Source organism: Anomalospiza imberbis, chromosome 2 (assembly GCF_031753505.1).
Source record: "Anomalospiza imberbis isolate Cuckoo-Finch-1a 21T00152 chromosome 2, ASM3175350v1, whole genome shotgun sequence".
In the NCBI taxonomy this organism is placed as follows: domain Eukaryota; kingdom Metazoa; phylum Chordata; class Aves; order Passeriformes; family Viduidae; genus Anomalospiza; species Anomalospiza imberbis.
Window position 1 is genome coordinate 77,040,636 of NC_089682.1, and position 27,795 is coordinate 77,068,430.

Below are 27,795 nucleotides of genomic sequence, written 5' to 3' on the forward strand. Positions count from 1 at the left end.
GATGTTACTAAAGCACATAGTAATGTTTGCACTGGGACTATCTAATGCCTAGGGCACTGAGTAATTGAACTCAGCACAGACTTCAAGCACTCAGCATTCCTGGAAATGTGATTTATTTACATTAGTATTGAGCCAGGTAAAATGCTTCTGTTCATACCTCCAAAACAACAGAGGAATTCCCATCTTTTAGAGTTGTTTTCAGCAAGTGAGATGTATGTTTAAGAAACAAACACTGGATCACATTTGTTTGTTCAAACAACATCTGTATTTTTGCCCACAAGTCAAGTTACACATTGTGCAGAAGCTCATGTGGCCATCAGAGAAGCACAGGGGCAACGCAGGTGTACCTATCAGCTAAAGTTAGCCTTTGTTCCCAGCTGAAACGTGGTAAGAGCAGGATTTTTTTCAGCACTCTTTATTTTTCCTCCGTGTTCACAAATACATTGACTCTGCAGTGGGAGCCCCTCTGTGATCAAGCCATCCTGCAATATTTTTCTTCCTTCCATTTTCTTGAAGTTGTTCTGCTGGAACAAACCCACCAGGTTTATTGCAAAATGAGGGTGTATAAAGAACTATTCACCTGACCAAATCTGTCCCTTCTCTCCTTCCACACACTGTCCTAACTAAAACTGTATTGCACTTACATTGTACTTTTAATCTCACGATGCTTGCAGTGCTCGAAGTTTGACTGTCATAACATGAAATGCACAACATCCTTGAAAAGTGAACAAGATTTGTTATAGCTTTTGCCATGAGGTGGCTTCTGCCTGCTGCCTGTTTGGTGAGGTTGGCAAACTCTGAGTGAATAGGGTGCAGCTGTGTGGTATTCACATGCCCTCTGAACAGAGAGAAACTTAGCTCTCTTAGGATTTCTCCTGAGAGAAGCTGTGGGAGAAGCAGAGAAAAAAGAATCAAAACAATTCTTATCTCATTCGCTACTCCTGTGTTTGTGCCCATGTGGAATGTGTTATGGAGATAGTTTACCCAAGGTGATTGCTTGACTGTATTCTGGTGAGGGTGTTTTGGATTCATTGACCAATTGGATCCACGTGTGTGTCAGGACTTTCGGGAGAGAGTCACGGGTTTTTCGTTTAGGTAGTTAGTAATAGTTCTAGTTAGTGTAATATAGTTACAGTATAATATAGGGTAATAAAGTAATTAATTAGCTTTCTGAAATCATTGGAGTCAGAGCATCATTCTTCCCCTGTTGCTGATCGCTGCACCAATATAGCTGAGTGGTGCCCATTTGTAAAATGTAATCATACTTCTAGGACAAGTTGTGTTTAACAAAAGCCTTGGAGGTGGTGTGGAGTGAAAGAAGGGCTGAAGTGTTCACACCATGGATTGTGTGGAGTCTTGCTAAAATAAATCCTTGTGCTGCAGAGATGTACAAGTGGGTGTGGAATATGCAGTACAGTTACCCTCATCAGCCTGCACTCAACAAACAAATGAACATTTCACTTTTGTTTATTCTGTGGTTGGGGGTGAGGGGTTTCAGTGGGCTCTTACACAAAGTATTCATTTAAATGCTTTGCAGTTTGCTGCTGCTGCTGCTGCTGCTCTCCCAGCTCTCCTCTGGCTCAAGGCTGTACTTGCTTAGCTGGGCTTCAGCTCCTCTTCAGGCTTAGGCAGTGCTGCTTTGCAAGTACAGCCTTCTCTGGGGGATCACAGAGGCAATCCACTCACCAGTGCTCTGTTTGGCCTCTTCCCACGTGTAGCGGGGCACGTAGCCCAAATCCTGCCGTGCTTTTCTATAGGAGAAGGTGAAGGGGGTGTTCAGCAGCGTGACCAGGTGGCGGTTGGTGGAGGGGACGTATCTGACAAAGGGCCGCAGCAAGAAGCTGACAATCTCCAGCAGCAGCGAGAAGTAATAGAGCAGTGTCAGAGGCATGGGGAGCCGGGGCTCAATTCCAAAGCCCAGGTCCTTGGTCAGCTCGTAATTCAGGTCAGCGTAGCTCATGTGAGGAGTGTCATCTGAGATGTAGTAGAACTTGCCCCGGACGTGCTTGGCTTTCTGCGGGGCTCGGAGGGCTTTGGCTGCCTGCACGTGTGCCCAGGCGATGTTGCCCACGTAGACGGGGTTCACCAGAGCCTCCTTCCTGGAGAAGCGCAGGTAGATGTTCTTGTTCAACAGGCACTTATCCAGATGGCCTTGGAGAAACGGGCAGCCTTCCCCAAAAATGTACATGGATCTCAGGGCACACGTCATCAGCGTGCCACCATCCTTCAGCACCTGGCCATCTGCTTTCAGCACAGAATCCTCTGCCAGTCTCTTGCTTTGGGCATAAGGAAATTTGGATGTGCTCTCATAAGCTGTATCTTCGTCACCGTTGAAAATTGGGTCCCCTCTGCAGTTTGGGCCTGTCACTTCTATGGTGCTGGTGTATATGAAGTGCTGGACGTTACAGCGGACGCACGCCTCCAGCAGCAGCTGAGTACCTTCAGAAAACAAACATGAATGGCAGTCTAGGTTAGGGCCCCCTAACCAGGAAAAAGTGGGGGTTTCAGATCAGAAACAACATCTCTGGCCTGAGCTTTGCCAGATCTTCCTCCCTGCAACTGGAAGAATCCTGTCCTGTACAGGGCTCTACATTCAATGACACTGAACCTGCTCTGAATCTATATTTTAGTAGCATCAGTGTACCTTCCAGACTCAAACAAGGGTGAATATTCGGTCCTAATTGCATGTTGTGGGTTTGTTTGTTTTTTATGCCAAGAATCAAATTTTTGCCCTTCCTTAATTTAGCATGGGTACTGACCACAGATCCAGGGACTTGTGCCTCTTGGTGGGATTGAGTTGGCTTGAGGCAGAGAACCTTCAGAAGCTGCCCTTCTCCTTAGTTATCATCAATGCTCTGTGGTGAAACCCATGTTGTTTAGGCTTGAGGATGCTCTTGGGTGGTTTGCTAAGAAGGGACAGAATTTTTATGGGATCTGAAGGTCTGCTCCAAAATCACTCACACCCAGTGCAAATCTATCCAGTGTTTGACTGACTGAAGAGAAGGGCTTGAAGAGAAACATGGTGAAGCAAGGCACAGTAACATGTAGTCAAAGATCATAACGTGATCATAATGAATCATAAAGCAACGAAAAAAGAGAGGCTTGTGTATGTATGCCTCCTTTTCTAGCATAATCTGGCTTTTCCTTGCAGTAGTACAGGATTTCTTACTTTTAAAATCCTTTAATGCTTTCATCAGGGGCAGCAGAGGTCAGCTGTTCAAAGTCTTTTAAATAGCCGAGAAGGCTGAACAAGGAAAGCACACTGAAGGGGGAAATAAATACTTTAATAAGTTGTGTTGTTATACTTGCAATTAGAATCATCTTTTTCTACCCAGCTTTGAGGCAGAAATTGCCTTTTTTGTTGTGCATGGTGTAATGAGAGAAATTAAATGTAAAAAGACCAGTGACTTTGTAAGAGAAGACACAGCTCAAAGACATTTGGAAACATCTTTGGCAAAGGAACATTAAACTTAAATAACTGATAGGATATCAGAAGGGTGTAGCCTAAAATCCAGGGGATAAAATCAAACACTAGCAGTGAGGCACATAAAAGATCTTCCAAGTCTGCTCAGTCCATCACAGCAACTACTGAAGGCAGCACAATGCAGACCAGGCTACTGTGACTGCAACAAATATAATGAATTAAAGAGGTTCAGAAGAGCCAGGAATATTGGCAGCAAAATATAGACTTGTTAATGAGTGAAAAATAGGAAGAATTATTGAACTGAATATTGTTAGGGCACCAAAATTCCTGTTTTCAAGCTTGAACAAGAAAAAGAAAGAAACTGAAAAAAATGGAAAACAAATCTGGATGAGGCTTTCAGAAAAATTAAGGAAGTCCACTGAAAAAAGTTACACAGACAGGAATAAATTAATGTGAAAAATGAGTTCACGCAAGTCACCCTGTTTAGATGACATAAAAGCCAGTGTCATCTGGAAAAAATGTATTTATTATATTATTTTAAATATAATAGCATTCCTACAGTAATGGGAATCTGAGTATCTTTCATATAGCATGTAATACAGTAATTTACTTTATTACATGCTTTATTCAGTGAGAGGTTGCCCATAGTTTGCTTGCCCTTCTGGCTGAGGATCTGGTTCACAGAAGGTATTTTGTTTAGATTGTAATTAATTATTTTCTCAATTATCTTCCTTTTAAAAATTTGCATCCCTTCCTTCCTACAAAAGATATTTTTGCTCTGAGATATTGTGTGGTAATGGAGGAAAGCCCTGCATCAAGGCAAGTTTAACTTTCACATTTCTGTCCTGGTTCGTGAACATCCACACCTGATTCTTGAAACATTTATATTACACAAGTTCTGTTTTCTAGGAGAAACAAAACTTTCATCCTGCAAGCCTGTGAAATACATTGCAGTGCCCTGGCTGGTCAGAAAACCAGAAGAGCATAAGAATGGAAATGGAAGAAAACAGGGAAGAGAGGACAGCAGTAATTCACTCACTGACCTTGTGGCCAGCTGGCTCTGGGAGCAGGACTGTGGATGGTATTTCATTCTAGCAAATGTTATCAGCTAATCCTCGCTGGCCCAGTGGGCTTTTTTTTTCACCCATGGGCAGACACTATTGGCAGGGGAGTGAGTACTGGGGAGTCAGAGCTAAAGAGCTTTTCTGGGTTTGGGACATTTTAATAGTCATTTGCTGTTTTGTTTTGTTTTGTTTTGTTTTTTAATGTTGTTTTTTATTTTTCCCTATGGAAAAATGTGTTTAAGCAGCACATTCTGCTGTGAAAAATGGATTATAGAGGGAGTACAGTTGTAAAGACAGAGCTTTAGGAATCCTCTATCTGAGCTACCAACCAGATAAATTTTCATATTACCCAATGCACAGGTTTCCAGGGACTTGCCTTTCTACTCTTCCCTCCTGACAGGGGCCTAAGAGGCTGCCCCGTGGGCTCTATGTTTTGATCACTGACAATTTGTGGCTTTGATTGAGCAGAAATGAAAGGGTCTGGAAGCTAATGGTACAGGGAATGAGCCACGCTAAAACAACTAAAATGGCATCCCACTGTTTTTAAGGTACATGTAAGAAACAACTCGGCTGCCAAGAATTCTCTCTTCATCAGAACACTGGTGAGCAGCTAATATATGTGAAAGTGATGCCTATACAGGTATGTTCCTTATTTTTCTGTGAAGAAGCCCTGTGTCTGTGGCAGAGAGGAAAAAGAACTGGGAAAGCTGTTCATGTAAATAAGAACATCTTCCCCAAATCTCCCCCAGGCTGTTGAAGCAACACAACCAGGGAGGCCAGTGTGCATGCAGGTTAGGCAGTGCCAGTTCTCCAAATGGCACTGAGGGTTTTGGCATCACAGACAGGGGGTGAAGTTGTTCTTTTAGGAAATACATTTAAACTTCCTGGTAGGTGATGCTACATGGGCCATTCCTAAGTCTAAACCTTCTGCCTTCACCTGATCTTTCCTGAAGACTGCAGGTTCCTTAGTGGAAGGGGAAATCCCATCACTGAGTCACCGAAACCCCTCCCTCCCATAGCTCTGAGTTTGTTGGGGAATTTTAAATTAGAAACTCAGGGTGAGAGAGCACTTGTTTGTCTCAACTGCCTTCTTGCACACACAGACTTAAAGGCAAAGGAAGGAAAAGTAGAAAAAGAAGGAGAAAAAGAATAGCAAGGAGAGAGCCGCAGGCTCTGGGATGTTATCAGTGCAACAGTTCTGTATTTGTAAACTTTGAAAAACGTAGACAGGCAGGGATGCCATGTGGGGTGGGAGAGTAAGAACCAATTTCTGAGGTGAGCATTGGGATTTCAGAGGGGAATTGCTTTCAGAAAGTTCTACTGAGCATGGGTTTATGACTATCACCACTGAAGGCAGAGCTCTGTTGACAAGAGTGAGTGATCCTGCACTGCCCTGAAGTGGAAGACTGGGTATGGAGAGGCCCAGCACTTCTTGTGGCTGCACAGACACGGGATTTGCAGCCCTAGGTATGTCTGTGCAAGATGCAGAACAACCCAGTTAACCTGGCTCAAAACAAACACGGGTCAGGTGCTCCTTTCCTGAGCAGATGGTGATCAGGACACAGATGTGGCTTTGAGGAAGGTGCTTCCCCTGCTCACCTGTTACATTGACTTCCCAGAGCAGCTTCTTCTCGATGAGGCCCAGGGTGTCAATGAGGGAAGCTGTGTGGATGACGAGGGAGACCCCCTGGCAGGCACGGTGCAGGAATGTCACATCTCGGATGTCCCCTTCCAGGATTTTCACCTCAGTCTTCCCCTTGAACTCTGCAGGGGCAGCAGAAAACAGAGCACAGGACCTTACAGGCACCTTAAGAAGAGTTCTGGAAGGGTGGTGAAGAGCTGACCCTGCCTGGCAGTGCTGACTGTCCAGGAACTGCAGGGATATTTTAAGGCTGTGAAACAGAAGGCATTTCCCCAGGACTCTATTGTCAAATGACAATACTAACTAACTACAGTGCTACAGAGGTTTATTTTGCATTACCTACCATAGATCTGGAGCCAATATTCAACATGTTTCTTTCCACTTTCTTTTTTAGAGAGAAGATCTTTTCCACTGCTAGCAAGCTTCCTTGAGTTTAGGCTGTGTTAAAGTTCACAGAGGAGTAGCTTTAGCTGTGCCTGTTCTGGTGGCTGGCTGGCTGTAGATGTGTTTACCCAAGAGCACTGAACAGGCACTGCACGTTCCTGTCTTCAAGCTGATGAATGATCTCGCTCCACCCAGAGCACATGAGCACAGGGATGTGTTCATACCTACTTTCTGCCCCTTTACCTTGCCTGTATTGCAGCTCTTCTAATAAATTACATGCAATTCTGACATCTTTTTCTTGTACCTTGGCCAGGACTTACAGTGCCTCTTCCAGCTCCAGCCCTGGCTCAATTTCAGTGTCTGTGCTGTGGTGTCCTTTTTAGCCTGCACGTCTTTCTGGTTCATACCTGGACTCTCAAGACTGTTCTCCTGAGCTACCTCAGCCTGGCTTGATCAGATCCTGCATTTTGAGCCCTGGCCCTCCACAGCAGCTGCAGTGTGTGACCCCAGAGGAGCTCTAGGTCTCAGAGCCATCCTGTGCTGGGCAGAAGGAGGAGGTGCCATCGCAGCAAGTCCTCTGGGAGCCTCTGCTGTGGCTGCACTAGATGGCTCCCCAGGCACAGCTACTGGGCAGGAACTCTGCAGCACAGGCAGAGCCTCTGTCTTCTTCCAACGTAATCAAATGCTCCTTTTAGATAAGAGAAGAACCTGATTAATTTGTACAGCTTTTAGCTTCAGCCATGACTGAAATCTCGTGTATCCTAGTGCTTTGTCACCAGCTCCAAAGCAAGCACTATTTCATCCCATGTCTTTAATAGGAAACACTGAGAGAGACAGCTGTTGGATCAGGAACTGAGGGGGAATATGTTTTAAAATGGTTTTATCTCATTTTCTCTATAGCATGCTAGAATATAATCCTGTATCAATTTAACAATTATTTTGATTATACAGGTTTAAGGGGCTTTTTTCCCCACCACAGACAGTTGGTCTGAGATTAAGGTTTGTGAAACATTTGCTGAACTGTTACTAAATCTAGAGTTGCTGCCCTCCCAGCACAGTCATTGCCACATGCTCTCTTCTGCTCCTTTATTTTACAGACCGCATTCATTTCCTAGGATTCCATCTCCAGAAGCTTCACTCTGACCTCTACTTGCGTGGATGCAAAAGAGTCAGACTACAGCTGGGCTTTTTTTTAAGCACCTGGTAGTTAGATTTGCTCTAATAAATATTAGTGTCTATACTGCCCTAAGGCTGATGTTCTCCATGAACAAGGCTCTTTGGGATTGTAATAATCCCAAGAACAGACAGAGGTAGTTTTCACAATATAAGTTCTGACATGTGACCCCTTCAAAGTTGTCACAGTGCCCAGGAAGGGGTTAGGAAAATGGAAGTTTTACACATGCAAATCAAAGCTTTTGGGAAAAGTACAGAAGAAGCCTGTCCCTTTTAAAGCTGATCATAGGAAATCTGCTGTCTAGGTGCTTTGTGCCTTGTTTGGGCTTGCAGTTTGTGTGTGTGTGATATGAGTCAGGAAATCTGCTCCTCTATTCCATTTTAGCCAGCAGAAGTTGCTATGGTAAGTACAATATGGACCTTGCTCCCTCTAGCAGCATCAGCTGCATGCCAGGAATCAGCGGATTGATCTTGTTTTGCTCTGGGTGAAGAGAAAACTACAGGTGAGCTTGGAAGAAAAGAGAGTTAAGAAATGTCTGACAGACAGTGGTTTCAGTCTGAGATGGCCAGCAGGGAGAACTGTTCCTGATTTCCATCTAGACAAACCATTGCCCAGGCATCACAAGAACACATGTGGGTAGGTCAGAGGGGGAGGAACAGAATAAATTCAAGGCAGCTCTCCATTTTTGCATAAAGTGATTATGACAAAGTACCTACTCACTGGGAAAGCTTGTTCTTCTTCACCAGTGGTTTCTGTGTCCTCTGAGTTGTAAGTAAACTCCCTGCTTGCTGTGGGGTAGTTTTTGCTTGAAAATGCAATGATTTCTCAATAAAATTCAGTGTCCTGTTGTGAGCAGTTTTTGACTCAGCAGTACAGTCAGACTATTTGCCTTAAACTTGAGAACAACATAGGAGTTTTGAGTTCTCCAGAAGTGCCAATGCAATAGTGAGCAACAAAAAAGAATTGTGTAAGTGGGAGCACAGGAAAGACAGAAAGATAAATCTGACATGGGAGATGGGAGGTAAGAAACCCAGGGCACCAAAGTGCCATGTTCAATGTGACATCCATTCTCAACCACACAATGGAACCGGGTGGGCTTCAACTCACAGCCCTCGACACTGACTGGATCATCCCTGACTCCCTGGGGTTGTGGAAGACCACAAATGCCACTGGTCCTACACAGACTGGGTGTGATGGTCAAGCTCTCAGCAGGAAAGTTGTTTGGACAAAAGAGGAGTGCCCCTGAGTGCTTTCTGGCACAAAGACCTGTGACTCGCCCATACTTTTCTGTCTTACTACCCACAGCCCTGACTCTGCACAGATATTGCAAGTGCAAGGTGCTCAAGAGATTAGTGAGGAAAAAAACCCACTTGGCTCTGCTTCTGGCTGTTCCAGAAATCCAGATAACATCTGCTAGCAAGAAAAAGTCCATTTAGTAAAAATAATGCAGGTCAGAAGACTCCAGTCCCACCCACAGGTTTTGTAGCAGCCCCACACTTGGAATAGGAATCACTGAGACAGAGAAGGGCTTGAAAGAGAACAGCAGGGAAATATTTTGGGTGGTACTGAGCACAGAGACTGGCAGGACACTAGAAGAGATGTTGCCACAAGGGCTGATGCAGACAGAGGAGCCAACAGTCAAAGTGCAGGGGTTCAAATCTGTTTAAACACATCTGGAATGTCAGCCTATGGTCCCTACTACCTGTTTATGAGGAAGAAAAGGTAACTGATTTTTCCCTATCTCCTGTGCTGCTCAGATAGGCAGAAGGAATGTTAAAAGAATAGGAGAGGGAGTGTGTGGGCAGTGCTCCATGGAGGAAGAAGGAAGGATAAGGACAGAGGGCATAGAGCTTGCCTATTAACAAAAAAATAAAACATCAAAACGTTTGCAGCAGCCCAGCCAAGACTGTGCCCACACAAACAATGGTTTTCACTCCCCAGGATGCTCCATTATCCCCACAAAGCTCTTCTGGCCCAAAGCAGTGTAGATGCCTCTGCACTGCTGCATCAGTGCTAAACCACACACACTCCTGCTGCTTCAGCCTCTACTGTAGCTGCAGGTTTTAGGTTTGTTTCTGTGGAAACTCTCTGGAAACCAGAGCAGGAAGGGCTGCTGCAAGGCTCAGGGGAATTTAGAAATCCTCAGTGAAATGCTGAGTCAGATTTAATGGAGAAGAAGTTTGAGCTGTGTAAAACCATGATAAAGGCTTGTGCAATTTGTACCAGGTTTATTGTGCACTGTCTATTCCTTGATGACACTTTAATGCTCTATAGAGTGATTGAGGCTCTTCAGCAAATCATACAGAGATATTCCTCAAGGTTTCCCATTGAGTTTCCTGCATAGAGGAAGAGGAGTCTTGCAATGAAGATGTGATGGAGGAAGTTACTGTTAAGTAAATATAATGTAAGGACTTATGAGCCTGACTGAATTTAGGCCCCCTAGATGCCTTTTAGACCCCCAGATGCCCTAGATGCTTAGAATCTCAATAAATCGGGCATTCAAAATAAAAAACTCTGAGCTGCTTTCCCTGCCACAGACTGTTTCTGACCCTGTGCACATCACTCCCTTGTGCTGTCTCCAATCCATTCAAGAAGCCTGCCTCGCACTTTGCAAATGGGTTCTGTCTCTTCTAGTTAGCATATGCTTAAACAGGAAACTGCAATAATGTTATTAACAGAAGCAGTTTTAAAAATACCTCACCACAGCTCTCAGCCAGAAGATCACTATTAATCAAATTAATCACAGGTTGAAGAAAATCATTGGAATTTGCACCCACGACTTTTTCACTGCCTTCGCTGTCTGGCATACCAGAGTCCAGCACAGCATGCTCTGGGTAGCTCTGCCCTCCCACCCAGTATAGCAATGCTTGAATTTTCCTTTCCCCCAAGAAAAAGTGTGAGATTTTTGCACTAATTTTGCTCTGTGGGTTTTGTTGTAAGAGAAGTCAGGTTGAAGACAGCCTTTTTAGTGCACGAACAGTATATAGAAGCCTCAGGACCTGACAAAAAACCCTCTTGTTTTCACATTTAACATCTGATATCTGTGCTGGAGGGAGAGGGAGGGACAAAGCAAAGCTTCCTTGAGATAAAGCCTCTATCTGGAAAGCTGGTTCAGATGACAGGTAAAGGCTTCCCAGCCACCCATGTGGGACTGCAACACCCAGAGCTGCAGCACACAGTCCTCAGGAAATGGCACTTACTCTCAAATCTCCCGAGCGCTTCAGCGCTGAAGGCTTTGTCCAGCAGCCGGATCTCAGCCAGCGCCTCCTCTTCTTCCAGCAGCAAGCACACAATCCTCTGGCCAAGAAATCCTCCTGCCCCTGTCACCAGGCAGCTTACCCCAGCCAGGGACATCGCTCTGGGTTGCTCCTTGGTGGTGAACTTGCTGTCTCTTGAGCTTGGTTCTCCTCCTGCCTGAGGGAAGGAACATATGACATCAACCTCTGGAAACACTACAAATCAAAGGGTGTTACCAGAAGGAGAGACTACTGAAAAACAAACTTTAATCCCTACATCAAACAATTTTTAAGCACGTCTTACTTTTGCTAGCTATTCCTATTCAGAAGTAGTCTACATATTTTTTCCATGCAAAGAAAACATTCTTACAAATCATTACAAACCAATTCAATTAACAAATCTGAAAATGCTCTTTGAGCATGTTCAACTCCAATGCCAAACAAACCCCGCAAAAGTCTGCCTTGAGTCTCGGTTCCACCTCCCTAGCACTCAGAAGGCTGTGGGGGAGATTTGCCTGTATTTATATCCTGCTGGGCACCACCTCGGTCACTTTGCTCCACTCCCTCTTGAGGGCCTCCTTTGCTGCAAAAGAATGTGATGCTTCTACACCACTCCCACCAAAGAGGAAGGTTCTGGATACAGTGAGGTCTGAGCCTAGATGTGGTCCTGCATCCCTAAATCCCCAGAAAATAAACCCTCTTGTTCATCATTCTCTTCAGCTGTACTTGCTTGTGCAATACAGTGCCAATATTGTGCCAGTATGGAAGGAAGGGAGCATTTAAATTAAATGTAAATAGAAGACAAGCTATTTAAAGTGGTTTGAGGAGTGAATTCTGCTGCTGTATTTTTTCTGGATACTGGGCTCCCTCATTATAGCATGGGTTTCTCACTCTCTCTGTGCAAGATCAGAAACTAACCCTGGGGACTTTTATTTGTTCAGTATACTACAGCATTTGAAGTGATGAAATTGTTTAATGTACCATCCAAGTTAAATTCAAGCTGCAGGAGGGAAAGATTCACCTCTGGAAATGTCTTGTGCAAGAGTACCTATTTAAAGTAAGGCTGTTAGTGCCTCTGCAGTGATCTGTGTCATTACTGCTTTACATCTCCAACATGCAGGGAAAATGCCCAGGTGTTTCTCCCTGGAGTTTCACTCCAGTTCCAGCAAAACTGTTTTGTAGTGTGAGACCAGGGCAGGGCATTAGCCTGAACCTTCTGGGTCTGTCAGGACATGCTGGCTGCAGCTGTATTTTCTCTCTCTCTCACACAGGGATAGGCTGACATCCCTGGTGAAGCGGGATGATAAATAGGGAACTGCCTTGAGCGACAAGGAAGTTACAAAGAAGCCCAGCAACACAATTAATTAGGCTGAAATCACTGCAAAAGGGATCCCTGATTTGGGGTATAGCTGGAATGGATCTCTAAAAATGCTTTGTTTCCGTTCGTGCCGCTAACTGCTAAGCTCCTTTTTTTATTCTATCATGGGTTTTGCTCACTCATTAAAGAGGGCTCTGGAGAAAAGCTGTAGAAGAAGTATCCCCACACTGTTACTTTTTTAGAGCAAAACTGGGCTTGCAAGTGACAGGAGGAAAGCAAAACCACTTCTGTTGGAGGAGAAAGGTTTCTAGCTGACACAGATGACAAAGTTTTGGCAACTGTTTAAATCCCAGAGTCCTTGAAAATCTGTTCTTACCCCAACAAAGCTTTAAAAAAAAAATGTTATCAGTGCTTCTTTCCTTGGCTTTTCACAGTCAGGACCTTGACATTGTATATTCTTATCAGAAGCTGCTGCAAATTAATTTTGTGCACTTTGCAAGGAAAAATAACTGGCCAAATCCTGCTGCTCCAAGCAGCATTCTCTGTAACAAGGCTTCCTTTTTGCTTTCAAAAAGGAAATAAAATGCTTTAAAGAGGCATTATAAAACCAGACAACACCACGTAGTCTCTTAGGACAGAAAACACTCTTGTGCACCAAGCCTGCCTATCAGAATGACCAAGCTTAGCAGGGGTAGTGCTTGTATGAGAATACGAGTGCTTCACAGGGGACTGCAGGGAGATTTACTGCTGCTGTGCTTTGTCCTCTTAGGTACTACTCAGACAAAAGCTTGGCTTAGTTTGAGAGAATTTTATACATCACTGCATAGCAGCCTTCATCGGAATTGCTGTGTGTGAATGTCAGTGGTCAGCAGCAATTTGTTCAGCTCAGACCTACTGCTCCTTCCTGCAGTCTCACCCAGAGACAACTTTTTCACCTCTTGTTTCATGTTGACATTGCTGCTGGGGCTGCTGAGTGGCATGCCAGCTCCTCCTGTGCAGACAAGACTGGCTCTGGTGTTCCCCAAAGGACAGGAAGGCAGATGCTGGAATGGGCTGCACACCCCAGAACGGGGCCAATGAGCAACAAAGCCAAAGTCCACCAGACCCCGACCACCAGGAACAACCTGGTGAAATTCAGAGTTATTGCACAGGTAGGGGACTTGCAGACTTAAACATAATTGAGCTGCATTTGAAAAGTTTACCAAGCTATGTCACGGCATGGACATTTTTTAACTATGTTGATATCTTCTTTCTCTTTGACTTCATTGTCAAATGAAGCCACCACAATCTGGTATTTTGCTGTGGAATGGACTGCATTACTAAGAGCATCATTTTAGAAAATCAGAGCTTGTAAATTCTGATGAGTGTTGGAGAAATGCTATACATGGACTAAGTGGATAGCTTAGTATATGTGCAATGACCATGTCCCATTCCAGCCTGGCCCAGGAACAGTTGCTCCTCTGATTTTACTTGTGCCTGCTGTGACAAATGCTTTGGGGCAATGACTGGCAGGTGTTAGAGAATGCATTTTCTTAACCTTGTCACAAGGGGAAAAATGGATTGAGAGGGAGTGTAGTGGAGATGAGAAGACAGAAATAGAAATAGTGAAGGGAAAATTCCCAGCAGCATTAGGAAAAAACTGTATCATGGTATTGGAATGGGCATAGAAGTTTTATAGGATAAAAAGTTCTTTTACAGAGGGCAATGCTGTTTAATTATGGAATCAGGTAAACTGATTTTGCTATAAATCAGGGCATCCAGATTTAAGAAAGGAAGAACAGATCTATTTGTCCAGAAAGAATTTTAATTCAGGAAAGGGGTTTCTGAAGTCTGGCCTGTTGCCAAGACCTATGAGAACTGAAGCAGGGAAAACCCAAAGCAGCAAAAGCATACTCATTATTTAGCTGGACCTTTTGATTTCTAAATATAGAGTTATTGTGACCAAACACACACACACATACCAAAAAAAAAAAAAAATTCCATATTTCTTCTCATGTGAAAAATCAAGCTGGCATGCTGGCAGCTCTGGGAGAGAGGCTGGACTTTGAAATGTAGATTTACTCAAGGAAAACTTCTGCCCTTCAGTGTGGGAGGCACTGTTCCCTCCTGGAAACATTTCCCTCTCTTCTAGTTATACATTGGCAAGAGGGGAAAAATATTTAAATAATTAACTTGTGGACAACTGTCCTGTATTGAATTCTGAATAAAAGCAATTTCTCATAGTGGAGAAGAGTTGTAAAACACTTTAATCACTTTAATCAAGGTATGAAGAAAATCACCTTAAGAGGCCTCAATGTTCCTGTGTCTTCAAACCTGACAAAGATAATATCTCCTATTTCAGAAATACCAAAATTCTTCCGGTAGAACAGAGAAGGTGATTGTAAACATTTCTGATATTATCTTCAAGATCAAAAAGGCTTCTTGCAGTAGTCTTTGCCATATTAGACAGCACATGATTTGGGCAATTAACTAGAAACAAACATTTTGTCTCCTTTTCCCTTTCGTTTTAGGAAGAACTCTATTTCGTCAGGTGAAATTGATGAGTAACTCATATATTTAAAAGCTGGAGAAATTTGCATCATATGCCAAAAAAATGTTTATGTTTGGATCCATTTTGTAGATGAACTACCCTTGCTAGTAGGCTGTATCTCTGTCCCATCCTTCAGGGATGCTGGGAACCAGCAGGGTTTGATTAGTCCTTAAGCTACATGTTTACAAACTTTGAGGACAGGTTTTTTTGTAAGATTTAACCTTGCTTGAATGTGTATCCGACATCAAGAACATAAAGCAGAACTGGGTGCAGACAATGGGGCATGAAACTTTGGTGTGCATTGGCTTAGGCCTAACCCAGACCATAGAAAACTTTCAATGTCTTGGAAAAACTGGGCTTGTTAAATAGTCTCTCACCCTGATTGAACCCTGTGAACTCTCACTTTAAGTTCACTCACCAAATATCTTTGTTTTTCACTCAGAAAATGCTTTCTTGCAGCCTTTCACAGAGATACACATGCTGCACCTGCAGCTCCATGCAGCACAGTGGTACAGCAGGGTACAGATCTCATGTGCAGCTCCTATTTTATGATTCTGTGATATCCTCCTACAATTCAGATTAAAGGCAGCCTCTGGAGATCTCTGTGCTGACCTCTTCTCAAAGCAGTATCAAAGAGGTTGCTCTGGACCTTGTCCGGGCAAGCTCTTAAGATCTCTAATAATGGAGGTTTCACAAACCCTATGTTGCAGTGTCTGACTCTCCTCATGGTGATTTTTTACCCCAGTGATTTCTGCCTGGAATTTTCCTCATTGCAACTTGTGCCCATTGCCTTTCACCCTTTTACTACACACATCCAAGAAGTTGGCCTGGATCTTCTCCAAATGAGTAGTAAAAGGCAGTGATGTGATCCCCCCTCCCCCTGCCTTTAGCCTTCGCGGGACTGAGCACTCCCAGTTGTCTCATTCTCTTCTTGTACATCCTTGAAATCCATCAATGTGTGTGATGTGCTGTAATTCCCGAGTCTTATCTGCCAGGCTGTCAGTCTGCTGACAAGGTTTATTGTTACTGGAACAGAGAGGAAGGCCTCCATGTGAAGGCCTCTGGAACATCACTGCAGACACTGTTATCTCTGAGAGAGACGCAAGTCTAAACAGAGCGCGCTAACAGGGTGAGGTTCTTCCTTCTGCCTCCTTCAGGCCGATTCAAAGTAGGCTTCATGCAAAAGGTCACCTTTTGGTAGCATGGCTCCCCCTGCACGTGCCAGGGAAATGGGTATCAGGGTATCTGCTGGCTCCAAAGCAGGGTGAGGCAGGGGGTTTGCACCACTGGAAAAAAGAGCTGGCTCTTTCCCCACAAGCCGTACCCTGCTCCACCCCTTCACTGCTTTGCATTTAGAAGCAGTGGGCAAGAACTGCCCCCTCGTGCAAAGGGTAGCTGGAGTGCCTGGCAGCTGATTCATCTTGTTTCTATTTTTTTTTTTTATTAATACATCCAGGAAAAGCCTGGATGGAAGATAGCAGCCACAACATTTACTGTCCCAGGGCAGGAGAGGTGGGTGGATTGGATTGCAGTGAGTCTTGGCATGACAAGTAGAAAAAGCAAGGCACAGGTTTTCCATGTCTGGCTGTCCAATGTAGCGGAACTTTGGAGGAAGACCCAACATAGGTAATGCTGTGAAACAGCCAGTTTAAAGAAAATGTATTTAGATAAGTAACAATTACACAAACTGCTATGGAATTCATTGGTCTCAATAGAGAGCAGCCTTTGCTAACACAGAGCCTTTCCTAATCTCTTCAGAAGTTTCCAGAAAGCCTTAATCAGATACTTATTGCACCTTCTTTTTCATCTTCAATCTGGCTGGGACCTTAGCTTCACCTGCCTCTGTTTGGTGGGCATGGCAGGAGGCTGATCACAGCCTTGAGAACTGAACCAGGTGCTGGCCAATCTCTGAGACGCTGGCACAGCCTGCAATAAATGAAACACTGGTGAGAGACAAAGGTCTGTGGATGAAGCTTGGAAGCCCCCCTGCTCTAAATCCCAGTCTCGTACAAGCCAAGTTAGAATAGGTTGGTACTTCAACATCTCCACTCCTCAGTGGCATCTTCAGCCTTGAGGTTCAGCACTAGAGTCCCCCCACAAGAAGAGTCAGAGACATGAAAAAAATTATTTTTATAACAAGCTGAGTAGGGCAAAATCTGATCCAGTAAAGTCAGCAGAAAAAAATAGAGAAAAGACGGGTAGGGGTTGCTGTGCCAAATGACCAGAGGTGAAGATTTGCATTGCCATTTAATTTGGACAAATATGGGTGGAATAAGGGTGCTGGGTGACAGCTGGCTGAACATGAGCCAGCTGTGTACCCAGATGGGTATCCTGGCCTGTGTCAGCAATGGTATGGGCAGCAGGACTAGGCCAGTGATTGTCCCCCTGTCCTGGGCACTGGTGAGGCTGCACCTTGAATCCTCTGTTCAGGCAAGGTTTAAACTGGATATTAGGAAGAATTTCTTCACAGAAATTGTTATCAAGCACTGGAATAGGCTGCCAAGGAAGTGGTTGAGTCACCAGCTCTGAATGTGTTTAAAAAACACATAGATATGGCACTAGGGGACATGGTCTCATGGTAGAATTGGCAGTGCTGGGTTAACAGTTGGACTTGTTGATCTTAAAGGTCTTTTCCAACCTAAAAGATTGTATCATTCAATGAATTTCACAGCCACAGCAAAAGGATCCCAACCTGCTACTCTTGCTGAATCCTGTACCCTTTTGCATGAAAAGAACTGTAAAAGTCTGCTGGGGAAAAAACACAGGGATTTTCACTGGTTGAAAAAGTAACCCATAAAACCACGCTATGGCCAGAGGGATTTCAGCTCCAGTCTCCCAGTCAGTGTTGCTATCCACTTGAGTTCTACATGTCATAATATATAGAATATCCTGCATTGGTAGGAACCCACAAGGATCATCCAGTCCAACTCCTGGCCATGCAAAGCACACCCCAAGAATCACACTATGTGCCTGAGAGCACTGTCCAAATGCTTCTGGAACTCTGTCAGGCTTGGTGCTTTGACCACTGCCCTGGAGACCTTGTTCAAGTACCATAAGCCTCTTGTTCAAGAGTAAAACTGGAGCTTGCACTGGGCTCTGGAAATTTGCTGTTTGGTGAGAGGGTCAAACAGGGCAGCAAGAGCTGGGAGCAGGAGTGAGAGTAAAAGGTGGGAGGAGTCACAAAGGCTTTTAAACCGTGTAATCACCTACAGACTGTATTCTCTAACATACAGAAAAAACTTCTGCATCCATTTTTAATGAACCCTTAATGCAGAAGAAAAGATCAGTTGCATTTTACCTTGATAAACACTAATTAAATACTGAAAAACTTATTCTCTCCTTCCCAGGAGAGCAGAAATTCCAAGTTTTGCTTGGCTGTACTTAGCATTTCTGCATCTCTTTACTTGGGTCACAAAGCTGCTCTAAACTGCTTTCTCCATGCGAACTTCTTTGCTGTGACACCTGTAATGCCAAGTGGTTTCACAGGAAGCAGAGAATCTCAAGTATAGTAACTCGAGCTATCACAGCTCCTGTGGATTCCCTTTTTCTGACCAGCACACTCCTGATTTTATAGGGCTTGCATGCAGAAACATCTGTAACACCCATTCCAAACAAAATACGTACCAGCTAAGGCCATAGACAAGCGAAACTCATCCTGAAGAATTCTCAAGACATCCTGAAGACCTTCTTCACCCTGCACCAACAGAGAAAGCAGTCAGGGTAAATGGAGCACTGGCACAGAGCAGTGCTGCAGGATGCCTGCACCCTGAGAGTTGGGATAGTTCCTTAAGTCTGTGCCAATTCCGGTCTCTCATGCAGATGAATGATTAAAATTATATGATGGATGTGCTCAGTTCATCACAGATTAATTTAGATGCTTTTCCTTTTGGGATACATCTGAACAGGGAAAGAAAACAAAGCTGTTTTTCACTTCTGACATTTGTAGCCAGTTCTTTTTTTTAGCTTTCAGTTTTCCCCCACCAATAGGCTTGCTATTTAAAACATCAAGCCTTATAATACTGACAGGTTTTAATGAAGTAATGAGAGTTTTATATATGTTACCACTCCAGAAACTGTAGATAACTCAAAGACTGGACAGTAAACTGTAGTTTACTTCAAATACTGGAATCTTTAAAAATAGTAGACTATGTGTTTTTCTCTGTGTAAGTGACACCAAGAAGCTCAAAAGCCAATAAAATGTACAGAAGATTTTGATCTTCCTGTGAAATACTGGAGGATTAAATTTTTTTTTTTCTCTTAAATTTTCTTTTAATGTCTTGCAAAAATGAATGCTTTGGGTGCAGACACTTGTTTATGCCCTTCCTCTATTGTATGCTTTGGTAATGCCACTGAGATACATGTTTAGGAATATTCTATGGAATATAACACCAAAGCACAATTGAAGCCCCCCAAATCCCATCTCCTTTCTGTTTCCATTGTGGAAAAAGTGCAAACAACTCACAGGAACACTTTTTCATCTTAAGCCCTTTGTTGTTTACTGGCAGAAGAAATAGTACTGCCAACTCTTACAGTTTTTTTCAGGAGATTCGGGTGATTTCTTGATCAAAGCTTTGCTATTGGAATCTACAGCAATCACACCACTGGACAAGAGTGCCATTTAAAAGAAAGGAAATGTGTCTAGACCATAAAAAAGAAGTATCTTTTCTTCTAGAGGAAAGTTTTGAAAGATTCCATCCAGAGTGTAAAAAGCAAAAAAGTTAGCAATAAACCCCAACTGGTATAATAATATTTTAATTTTAATTATATTATGTTTACCTCCTGCATCAGAGGTCTAATTCATGACTCTGGATCATAGAAATATGCTCAGAGTTGAGAAGCAGTAAAGCTGGGACTGAAATAGCAGTGGAAAACCCAGGCACCTCCAGGACACAATTTTGTTCAGCCTGGTCCAAAATGTTTCAGCCGTCTGTGGGATGGAGTTCTGTATGTATTTCTGAAGAATTCAAAGCACTGCTGTGAAACTGTTCTACCAAAACCATGTATTGTTCCCAACTATTTGCTGAAAGCAAATAAAATTGTCAGACTAATCTTTCTGGCAAATAAACCCAGCCCCTGTTTTCAAAAGCACAGATGGTCTTGAGTCCTAAAGTATTTTAGCACCAAACTGCAACAACAAGAAATCAGGTCCCACAAAACAATGCTATCACCTTCAAAATCCCATTGTTCAAAATACCAGGAAATTGTCAAATTCAGTGGTATTTTTAAATAAGAGGAAACATCAGGGTTTCATTCAATTTGGGGTGATTCCACTTCAAATTCAGCAAAATAAAATTTAAAAAGATATTCTCCACCAGTGAAAAACCTGTGACTTCAGTTGCAGGACTGCTGGAGAGTGTGAGAAGCAGGCATATGGACTCAGAGCTCCTTACTCACCTTGTAAGCCAGGCCCCATAAAGCTGGTCTTCCAATAAAGATGCATTTTGCTCCCAGTGCCAGTGCTTTTAACACGTCGCTTCCTTTTCGTATCCCACCATCTACATAAACTTCGACTCTGCCACGTACTGCCTCCACAACCTCAACCAGAGCATCAATCTGCAAAGAAGTAGCCAGTCTCACCTTGAGGGCAGCTTTTGGTTCCAAGAGAATGAGGATATATTCCAAAGAGACAGGCAGGGATGCAGTGCTTTAGTAGGAGACCTTCTCAAAATGAAACGTGACAATGCATCACAAATAGCTCAGCACCAGGAGCTGCAGAATCATGTGCAGCTCCCTGTTCTGCTTTCCAGATACTTAATGCCATTTTCCAGTGCTTTGCTTGTACTGATATTCTTTGATATAACTTTTGATTAGTGAAAAAGTAACATTTTCAATATATTTATGCAAGATTTTAAATATAAATTTCAATGGGAATAACTGTCATCCATATTTTATTTTATTTGAGACAATGATGAATAATATAGCTGTTTGCAAAAAAGGCTGATGTCAGACTTCTACTGCTCAAACTACCTAAGCCTTGACGTAGAATAGAATTCCCTGGTACCTATTTTTATTTAACAAAAGAAAACTGAGCAAAGAAAGTTCGTAAGATACTCTGCAATGCAGAACTGTAAAATAAGAGCAATTGGAAAAACTGACAGAAGCCAAATTAAGCCAGTGAAATACACACATGTCCAAACAATACATGATTTCTTTGTACAAGTTTAAAAGCAGGGGAATTTTTCTCCAGATAAGTTATCCTTTTTCTGGCTCATATAAGTCAATAAATTCCCATTTAGACTTGAGCCTGTAAATACGCAAGCAGACCTCTCACTAAATCTAGCTGCATTGTTTTGCATGTTTTGACAGATGTGAACAATGAGAATACATTATGCTCTCATTTGTACAGTTTTGGTTCCAGAGCTTTGTTTTGTTTGTGCTGCAGTGCGCAAAGAGTTTGAGTGCGCTGCACCAGCTCATGGACACACGGGCAGGAACTCTCCCTGAGTCTCCCTGACTTAGGCCAGTGGTTTATCTGCACTTAAGTGGGTTCTGTGGTACTTACAGAACCCTCCCGAGAAGCTGAGGAAATACTTCAGTGGGTAGCTCCCATGCCAAGGCATGGACCTCACCAGTTTAAAGCTAAAGTATATCTGCACACATCCATGGCCACTGGACAAACTCAAGTTCACCAGAAGTGTATGCACAAACCTGGGCATAGAGATATCCAGGTTAATGCAAATGTGCAGACCGTAAATGGGGAAAATGTGGGACATCCATTTTCATCCATTCTCACTTACAGTGGCAGGTCCTTCATCTAGTTGCCTCCCACCATGGTTGGACACAATGATTCCCTGAACTCCATGTTTCACTGCCAGCTCTGCATCTTCTCTTGTCAAGATGCCTTTGATGATAATGGGCAGGCGTGTCAGGCTCCGCAGCCAGTAGATGTCATTCCAGGTGACCGAAGGATCCAAGCTGTTGGGTGGCAGTCCATATTCAGACCAGTCATCTCCCTACAGCCAAAATGGAACAGCAAAAGGAAAACTCATCCAGGCTGCAACAATACACAGGTCGTTGGTGTCTTTCCTTGCCCTAGAACAGATTAATCAAACTTGCCAACAGACATGTTCATCAGCTCCAAAAATGTCACACTTCTCTGGAGGAGAATAATTGCAATGGGGGTGGAGATCAGTGCCTCTAAGGCAGCTGGGTGGGGATTTTGGAGACAGAACCCATCTGGCAGGAGATCAAGCCAGGATGCTGCAGAAGCAGCAGGGGAGAAAATACACCCCACTACAGCAAATGCTAGGGCAGCAGTTACCCAGTGGTTTTTCTCTCATGTGGTCCATGCCAGAGCAGTGAATGAAAGGACGGGCTCATTTTACAAACCTCAAAGGCTCGTTCCAAGTTCTTCACTTTCATGTGGGGAGGAAGGCGGAAACCGTTGCGGACATCGTCGCGTCTCTTGCCTGTGTAGGGCAGATCCGCAGTGAGGACGAGGCCCTGGAAGCCCAAGGCCTCCGCCCGTTGGACCAGCTGCTGGGAAGCTGCCCTGTTGCGGTGGATGTAGAGCTGGAACCAGCGGAGACCGTCGGGTGCAGCTGCGGAGATCTCCTCCAGCAAGCAGGTGGAGTAGGTGCTGGCAATGTAGCAGATGTTCATTGCTCTGGCCGCTTGGGAGGCGGGGGGAAGGAGTCAGAAACAAAGGCATCTGAAGGGTCTTGCCAGACATGAGATACAAAACCATGCACTGTTTGCAGAGACCACCCCAACTCCTGATTTTGTGTGTATCCTACAAAGTGCAGGGCAGCTATGTCCTGGGATACACAATGACAGTGTATTTACCATGCACTCCTGTTAGTCCATGGTTAAGAAAGCAGAAAAGGGAGAGGTAATTAAATTAAAACTGTGCTTTCATTTTGCAGCTACATTTTTAGAAAAAGTGTGAATTTTATCTTTATGACTGAGTCCTCTCAGGAATGTACCGTTAGATGTACTCAGTGTACACAGAAGAAAAAACATTTCTAGGGGTCAGGTCTCCAAACTCTCCACACGATTTGTGAAAAGGAGATATCTTTTTGTCCAAGGGAGACATCTCTTAACCAGTAACAAGGAATTCACAGTCTGAGTCCCATCCACCACTTTTACAAACCATCTAGAACCCCCAAGACTGAAAACCTCATGAGGTTTTTGGTATGAGTCAGAAATATGTCCACTGCCCTTGTCTTCAATTTGCAGCAGATTCCATGGGGCTGATTTTTTATGTTGGTAACTGGAGAAGAAGAGCAACATCTATACAGCTTCCTGTGCAGTGTGTCAGAAAGTGGGAATGGAGTTTGCCCCCTCAAGCCTGAAAATTTTTCTCAGTCACACATCAAGTCATCCTAAATGCTTCTTGAGGCTTTCCTACAATCCCCCTTTTGGTGCTACATGGCACCAGAGCAGAAGAGTACCTCTGGCTGTGCTTTTTTCTCCATCAGGCCATGCTAGCTGGTGGAAGCCTGTAGGAGCGATTCCTACAGGAAAACTGATTTCAGAACCCAGGATTTTAGTCCTGATGTCCATCACGGATACATCCCGCAGCATACGTGGCCGGAAACGAATTCTGTAAGGCAAAAAAACCCCTTCAGGATATTGTAGATGTTCAGTGAGTTTTCTGGAATTTCATGGAAACCAAGTCTTCGTTCACCAATTGCAAAGTAGGAATCTGAGCCAATGAAGAAAACATCAAATAATAATTTATAATAAAAGAAAATACAACAAAGGCTCTTTGTCCTTTCTGTTTGCTTTTAGAGGCCAATTCAGCCATCAGTTCAGTCGCTTCCACTTTTCATTTGTCCTGCTTTACCAGCCACACTACATGATTTCTGCATCTCCTGCCTCAGCTCACCATGTCACGTTCTCCCAGTGCCCTCCCCCAGGTTCCTTTTACTTGCAGGCAGGCTGGGTCCTTCCACTTCTCCACTCATGTGTCTATCCTCACTGTACAGTGTGCCTCCTCTCAGACACTGCAGCATGTTCCCTAAATCCCACCCTACTTGCACATAGGCTTCCTGCTGTTCACCAAGAGCTCCCTCTTGCAGCTCATTCTGTTAGAGCTGCTCATGCCCTTTCCTGTAATGCCACACACTCCATAGCACTCTATACCCTACCCTCCCCTGGCACCTGCCTGTACCCCCAGCATCCCTAAAGCCTCATACATCTCGTGTCATACTCAGTCTGGCATCAGAGCACACAGTGCATGTTGCTCAGATTTTGCATTTAGCTTGGGGACCCCTGGAAAGGACAAGGTTTTAGGTGTCTTTGCCTGTCAAATCCACACACTTGCACAAAAACAGTTTAAAAGGTCCCAGTACCCTCTTCATTTCCTTCTCACATTACCTCTTATATGCCAGGATGTTTTCATCTCGTGTGGTACAGTCGTCTGCTCCAGCTGCAAAATAATCCCAAGCAATCTTGGGTAAATACTTCTTAGCATAAGCTTCGAAGTCAGAAAGACACACCATAGACATTGCTGAGTGGTGTAGGGAACCTTGAAGAAAAGAATAACATGGAGCAGAAATTAGATCCCTGAACTTCCCTGAATTCTCTCTTCCAGGGGCTCTTATATCACTGAATGCAAAGCTTGGAGACATCTGTTTTACAGAAGAGCTGCTGAGAGTTGTCTCATTCTATCTTGCACATTGGTCTATGAATCCCCTACCCCAGTCTGGGGAAAACTTGCAGATGCAGCCATGAGAGCAGGAGGAAGCTTCCATCTCTGTGCCTCTCTTCATTCTCTTCTAAAATGCAGCCTGAAGAGGACATTTTAGGTCCTCTGCTATTTTAGTTGTGTAATTCTATCATAAGCTCCATCTTAAAACAAGCTGCTTTATTTGTTCCACTAATTCTGCTCAAAGGTTGTCCCAGAACATCATTTGTTAGATTACCCCTAAGGACGGAACCGTGACTGAACAATTAGTTACGGAGCACAGTGATGGAATTCAAGATGGAGAAATCTGGAAACAAGTAAATACAGAGTTTACATGTAACCTGCTCCAGCATGAACACACAGTAAAACTATGTCCAGACCCTGAGAACAAGTCACTGTCAAGGCCAGTGCTGTGGAAAAAACAAAACATTTTCTACAGATCTTCCTTTCTCTTCTGTAACAAATACCTTCTGGGTGTTTGCATTACATGCTGGAGCACTGATATATACTATAAAAGGAACATACAGAATTTGGACAAACCATGAGAAAACACTGGCGAAAAACAAATTCCACAATATGAAACATGTTTCTGAGAACTAACCTCAGCCTTTCAGGGAATGGAAGTGAAGCTGTGTGACCCAGATGTCTAATCAAACCAACATAAATGCTGTCCAGAAAATGCCTGCACTTACATACTTTTGAAGAAGCAAGAACTGAAAGCAATTGCAAATCAATGTTTTAGCAAACCATGCCCGTGTGTGCAGAAACATGTACAAAGCACAGACAAAGTCAATTTTCTAAATTGTTTGTTGCAGTTACTTCTGCAGTCCTGATTAAAATAAGTATTTAGCAAGATATGTGGAAACATGAAATTTTAAAACAGCTGTGGCTTGGTCTGGCTTCTCTATAAAATGTACAGGAAGAAGTAAATATTCTAATTTTCGGGATTACCTCCCACCCCAGACTAGCAAGGGTTGCAAGCTTCATCAAAATCAGCTCCATGTGTCCCATGTTGGTCACTTTTGGTAAAGATAAACACGCAGGTTATGTACACAGACACAACCTGTCAAACTGCAGGCACCCTGCTTCTCACTGACTGAAGTACCTGTGTTTGCATTTGAAAATAAGAATTCACAATTCTCTGCTAGTAAAGAGCCCAAAGTGAGGAACTCATTGGAAGAGGCAGAAGAAATGCAACTGATTTCTTCAGCATTGTTCTCTCTGCTCTGACAGGCATTAGGTACCAGGGGCTGCAAGTATCCCAAGCCTGCTTTCTCTGACTTCAAGAACTGTGCTGATAGCACAAGTCTTCATAAATACACTGTGACATCATTTAAACCATCTATCACAAATTCTGCTTTTCTAACTTTTAGAAAGATCAACATCATCAAGCGCAATAAGATAAACCGAGTCCTCTCATGGCAGAATAAACAGGAATTTTAAACAACCCAGGCCCAGTCCTGTCTTCTAATTCAGACCTTAGTTCAGACTTACTTTGGGTTTCAGGGAAAGCTGCAGGGGGTGAGAGCCTCTCCTTCAAGTTTGCCTGCAAACAGGATTTTGAGGAGGTCTTTTCACTGAGTAGCTTCTGTTTCTTCTGCAGTCAATAAGCAACCACCAGAGATTAAAGCTCAATCCTGTGGTAAACTTTGTACTGTTTGTATAACACTAACTTTGTTTTGCTCTCAGGAGATTAAAAATCCCTCCTAAAAATGCATCACCTCGTCAGCATTGTGATTGCTTAGGACAGAGCCCTGTAGCTGAGCTCTTTGGCAGTGGCTGATGGCTGTGCATTCACTTAGGTAAGCAACAGTATTGCAGGGGGTTTAATGAATCTAAACTGTTTGTAACTTGCTGCTTCATCCTTCCAAAATGATAATTCACAGACAGTGTGAGTAGGTACAACTCCCAGCTACAAAGCCTGGACCCTTTACTAGCATATGGGAGATGTTTTTTTGCTTCCTGCAGTGTAAAACCAACTAAAATACCCTTTGTCTTCTGCCATTTTTAATGGTCTGTAAGTGCTCTGATCAGGACAGAGGTACCAACAAATTTATGATATTGATTTAAATTTCTAAGATATGAAAAATAAACAGTGGACAGTTTTATTTGGCTTTTAGCTTCTTTTAGCCTTTAGGGTTCATGCCTTCAACATTTCTGTGCAAGTATGAGAGCCTGAAGTTTTGATTTTTGCTAATTGAGAAATGAGATATTATAGTGGCAGGTGCAGAAACTTGTTAAAACTTTCCCAATGTATTGCTGGCCTCCCAGCTCAAGCAGCCCAGATGGGCCAGTGAATGAACTACTGTGGTGGGAAAGAGCTGGCAACTAAACAGATCTGCAGCCTCATGAGCTAGCATTGAACTGGCTGGTCTGGTCCAGGAGTGCAGACCTGACATTTGTGACAGCAGAAATTGTAGGTCACTGACACCATCTCTGCAGCTGTAGTGAACACCTCTTCTTCCTGTTAGATGCGTTCACAAGACCCTGCCCAAATTCAACCAGACATGGTCGTCTCTACTACTGTCTTTTGAAACTTCTTTGAATTCAGCCTTCAGAGCTCATTATCTGCTGACAGCACTGTGGAACTGGCTTCTGGCATGGGTAGCTGTGGATATGAACTAGACAAGGTGTGCACAATTAGCTGAAATGCCCACAAGCTCCTTGGTTTGCTTCCCTGCCCAGGATGAGCCGTGGGGCAGGCAGCCTTCAGGTCACTTCTGAAGAGAAAAAAGCAAAGCGTGTGCTCAGAGCCCAGTGCATCCCTGGGAAGGCAAGGAAAATCCTGCCCTCGTTCTTCCTCCACTAGATGTCAGGTTTGGGTCATATATATCAATCGAGGTTGGTAAAAGCTATAAAAAGAATCCAGTACTTGCCGGCCTTCAAGGCACTATGGCCTTAAAACTGCTACGATCACATCACCAGAGTACTGTTAATATGTTTGGAAATCTTCACTCCCTATGCTTTATTTTTAACATTTTCTGGTGCACAGCACAGCAATAAATGTAGCTACATCTGGTCTGGCATGATCTTTGGTTCAGCCTACAAGTCATCTGCAGGGTCCTCTGTCATATTTCTTATTATGCTGATCTCAGTACTTCCCTACTTTAGGGATGCACATTGCAGCCAATTCAGCAAACCATAGAGTTTATGCTTTCATGATTATCATAATTGTACATGAATTAAAAATAGTCTGTGACTACTGTATTTTGGATCAGAAAAGGGGAAAAATCTCTGTGTTTATGCTGTGGCTTTTAAGAGGCTGTACTTTGCATCTAGATATATTTTCTTCTTATAGCAATGGACTCAATTCAAAGTAGCAGTGACTTCTTGTTCCAAAAGCGGTATTTTCTCTGATAGCAGTAATACTCCTGATTTAGCTGTGAAGCTGT

At 43.6% G+C, this 27,795-nt stretch overlaps 2 protein-coding genes and 1 long non-coding RNA gene across 8 annotated transcripts; 1 reads left to right on the top strand and 2 right to left on the bottom strand.

Moving 5' to 3' along the window:
* Nucleotides 1-242: 242 nt before the first annotated feature.
* On the bottom strand, nt 243-11,530 carry LOC137469287 (3 beta-hydroxysteroid dehydrogenase/Delta 5-->4-isomerase-like). Of its 3 annotated transcripts, XR_010996426.1 has the most exons (5): nt 11,371-11,530; nt 10,889-11,102; nt 6,088-6,252; nt 1,266-2,439; nt 243-838 (listed from the first exon to the last, which is right to left on the bottom strand). XR_010996426.1 is itself a non-coding variant. In XM_068181880.1 (4 exons), the coding sequence occupies exons 2-4, from the start codon at nt 11,040-11,042 to the stop codon at nt 1,625-1,627; spliced, it is 1,134 nt and encodes a 377-aa protein (XP_068037981.1). In that variant the 5' UTR covers nt 11,043-11,102; nt 11,309-11,430; the 3' UTR covers nt 1,450-1,624. The 3 variants fall into 3 exon arrangements, 2 of the variants coding, with proteins under 2 accessions (XP_068037981.1, XP_068037982.1); XM_068181880.1 differs by lacking the exon at nt 243-838 and having other exon boundaries at nt 1,450-2,439; nt 11,309-11,430; XM_068181881.1 differs by lacking the exon at nt 243-838 and having other exon boundaries at nt 1,450-2,439; nt 11,229-11,373.
* Nucleotides 1,975-6,802, top strand: LOC137469288 (uncharacterized). Of its 2 annotated transcripts, XR_010996428.1 has the most exons (4): nt 1,975-2,113; nt 4,334-4,505; nt 5,037-5,128; nt 6,259-6,802. It is a non-coding gene; the product is annotated as an uncharacterized lncRNA (long non-coding RNA). The 2 variants fall into 2 exon arrangements; XR_010996427.1 differs by lacking the exon at nt 6,259-6,802 and having other exon boundaries at nt 5,037-5,626.
* A 2,723-nt stretch (nt 11,531-14,253) lies between the features above and the next one.
* On the bottom strand, nt 14,254-26,044 carry HAO2 (hydroxyacid oxidase 2). 3 transcript variants are annotated; one of them, XM_068181884.1, is made up of 8 exons: nt 25,898-26,044; nt 24,094-24,145; nt 23,166-23,317; nt 22,102-22,385; nt 21,510-21,725; nt 20,167-20,325; nt 18,397-18,466; nt 14,254-16,698 (listed from the first exon to the last, which is right to left on the bottom strand). In XM_068181884.1, exons 3-8 carry the CDS (start codon nt 23,296-23,298, stop codon nt 16,643-16,645), a joined length of 918 nt encoding a protein of 305 aa, XP_068037985.1. In that variant the 5' UTR covers nt 23,299-23,317; nt 24,094-24,145; nt 25,898-26,044; the 3' UTR covers nt 14,254-16,642. The 3 variants fall into 3 exon arrangements, with proteins under 3 accessions (XP_068037985.1, XP_068037986.1, XP_068037983.1); XM_068181885.1 differs by having other exon boundaries at nt 22,102-22,181; nt 24,094-24,235; nt 25,887-26,028; XM_068181882.1 differs by having other exon boundaries at nt 24,094-24,235; nt 25,887-26,028.
* Nucleotides 26,045-27,795: the final 1,751 nt, after the last annotated feature.

What these genes read in the sequence shown, in the direction of transcription:
- LOC137469287 (XM_068181880.1), bottom strand. Translation starts at nt 11,042, where the DNA reads ATGTCCCTGGCTGGGGTAAGCTGCCTGGTGACAGGGGCAGGAGGATTT. An exon ending in AGCGCTCGGGAGATTTGAGA is followed by an intron (nt 6,253 to 10,888) that starts GTAAGTGCCATT and finishes CTGCCCCTGCAG; the next exon opens with AGTTCAAGGGGAAGACTGAG. An exon ending in CTGGGAAGTCAATGTAACAG is followed by an intron (nt 2,440 to 6,087) that starts GTGAGCAGGGGA and finishes TGTTTTCTGAAG; the next exon opens with GTACTCAGCTGCTGCTGGAG.
- HAO2 (XM_068181882.1), bottom strand. Translation starts at nt 24,224, where the DNA reads ATGTCTATGGTGTGTCTTTCTGACTTCGAAGCTTATGCTAAGAAGTAT. An exon ending in AGAAAAAAGCACAGCCAGAG is followed by an intron (nt 22,386 to 23,165) that starts GTACTCTTCTGC and finishes CCGCCTCCCAAG; the next exon opens with CGGCCAGAGCAATGAACATC. An exon ending in TATGGGGCCTGGCTTACAAG is followed by an intron (nt 18,467 to 20,166) that starts GTGAGTAAGGAG and finishes CTGTTGGTGCAG; the next exon opens with GGTGAAGAAGGTCTTCAGGA.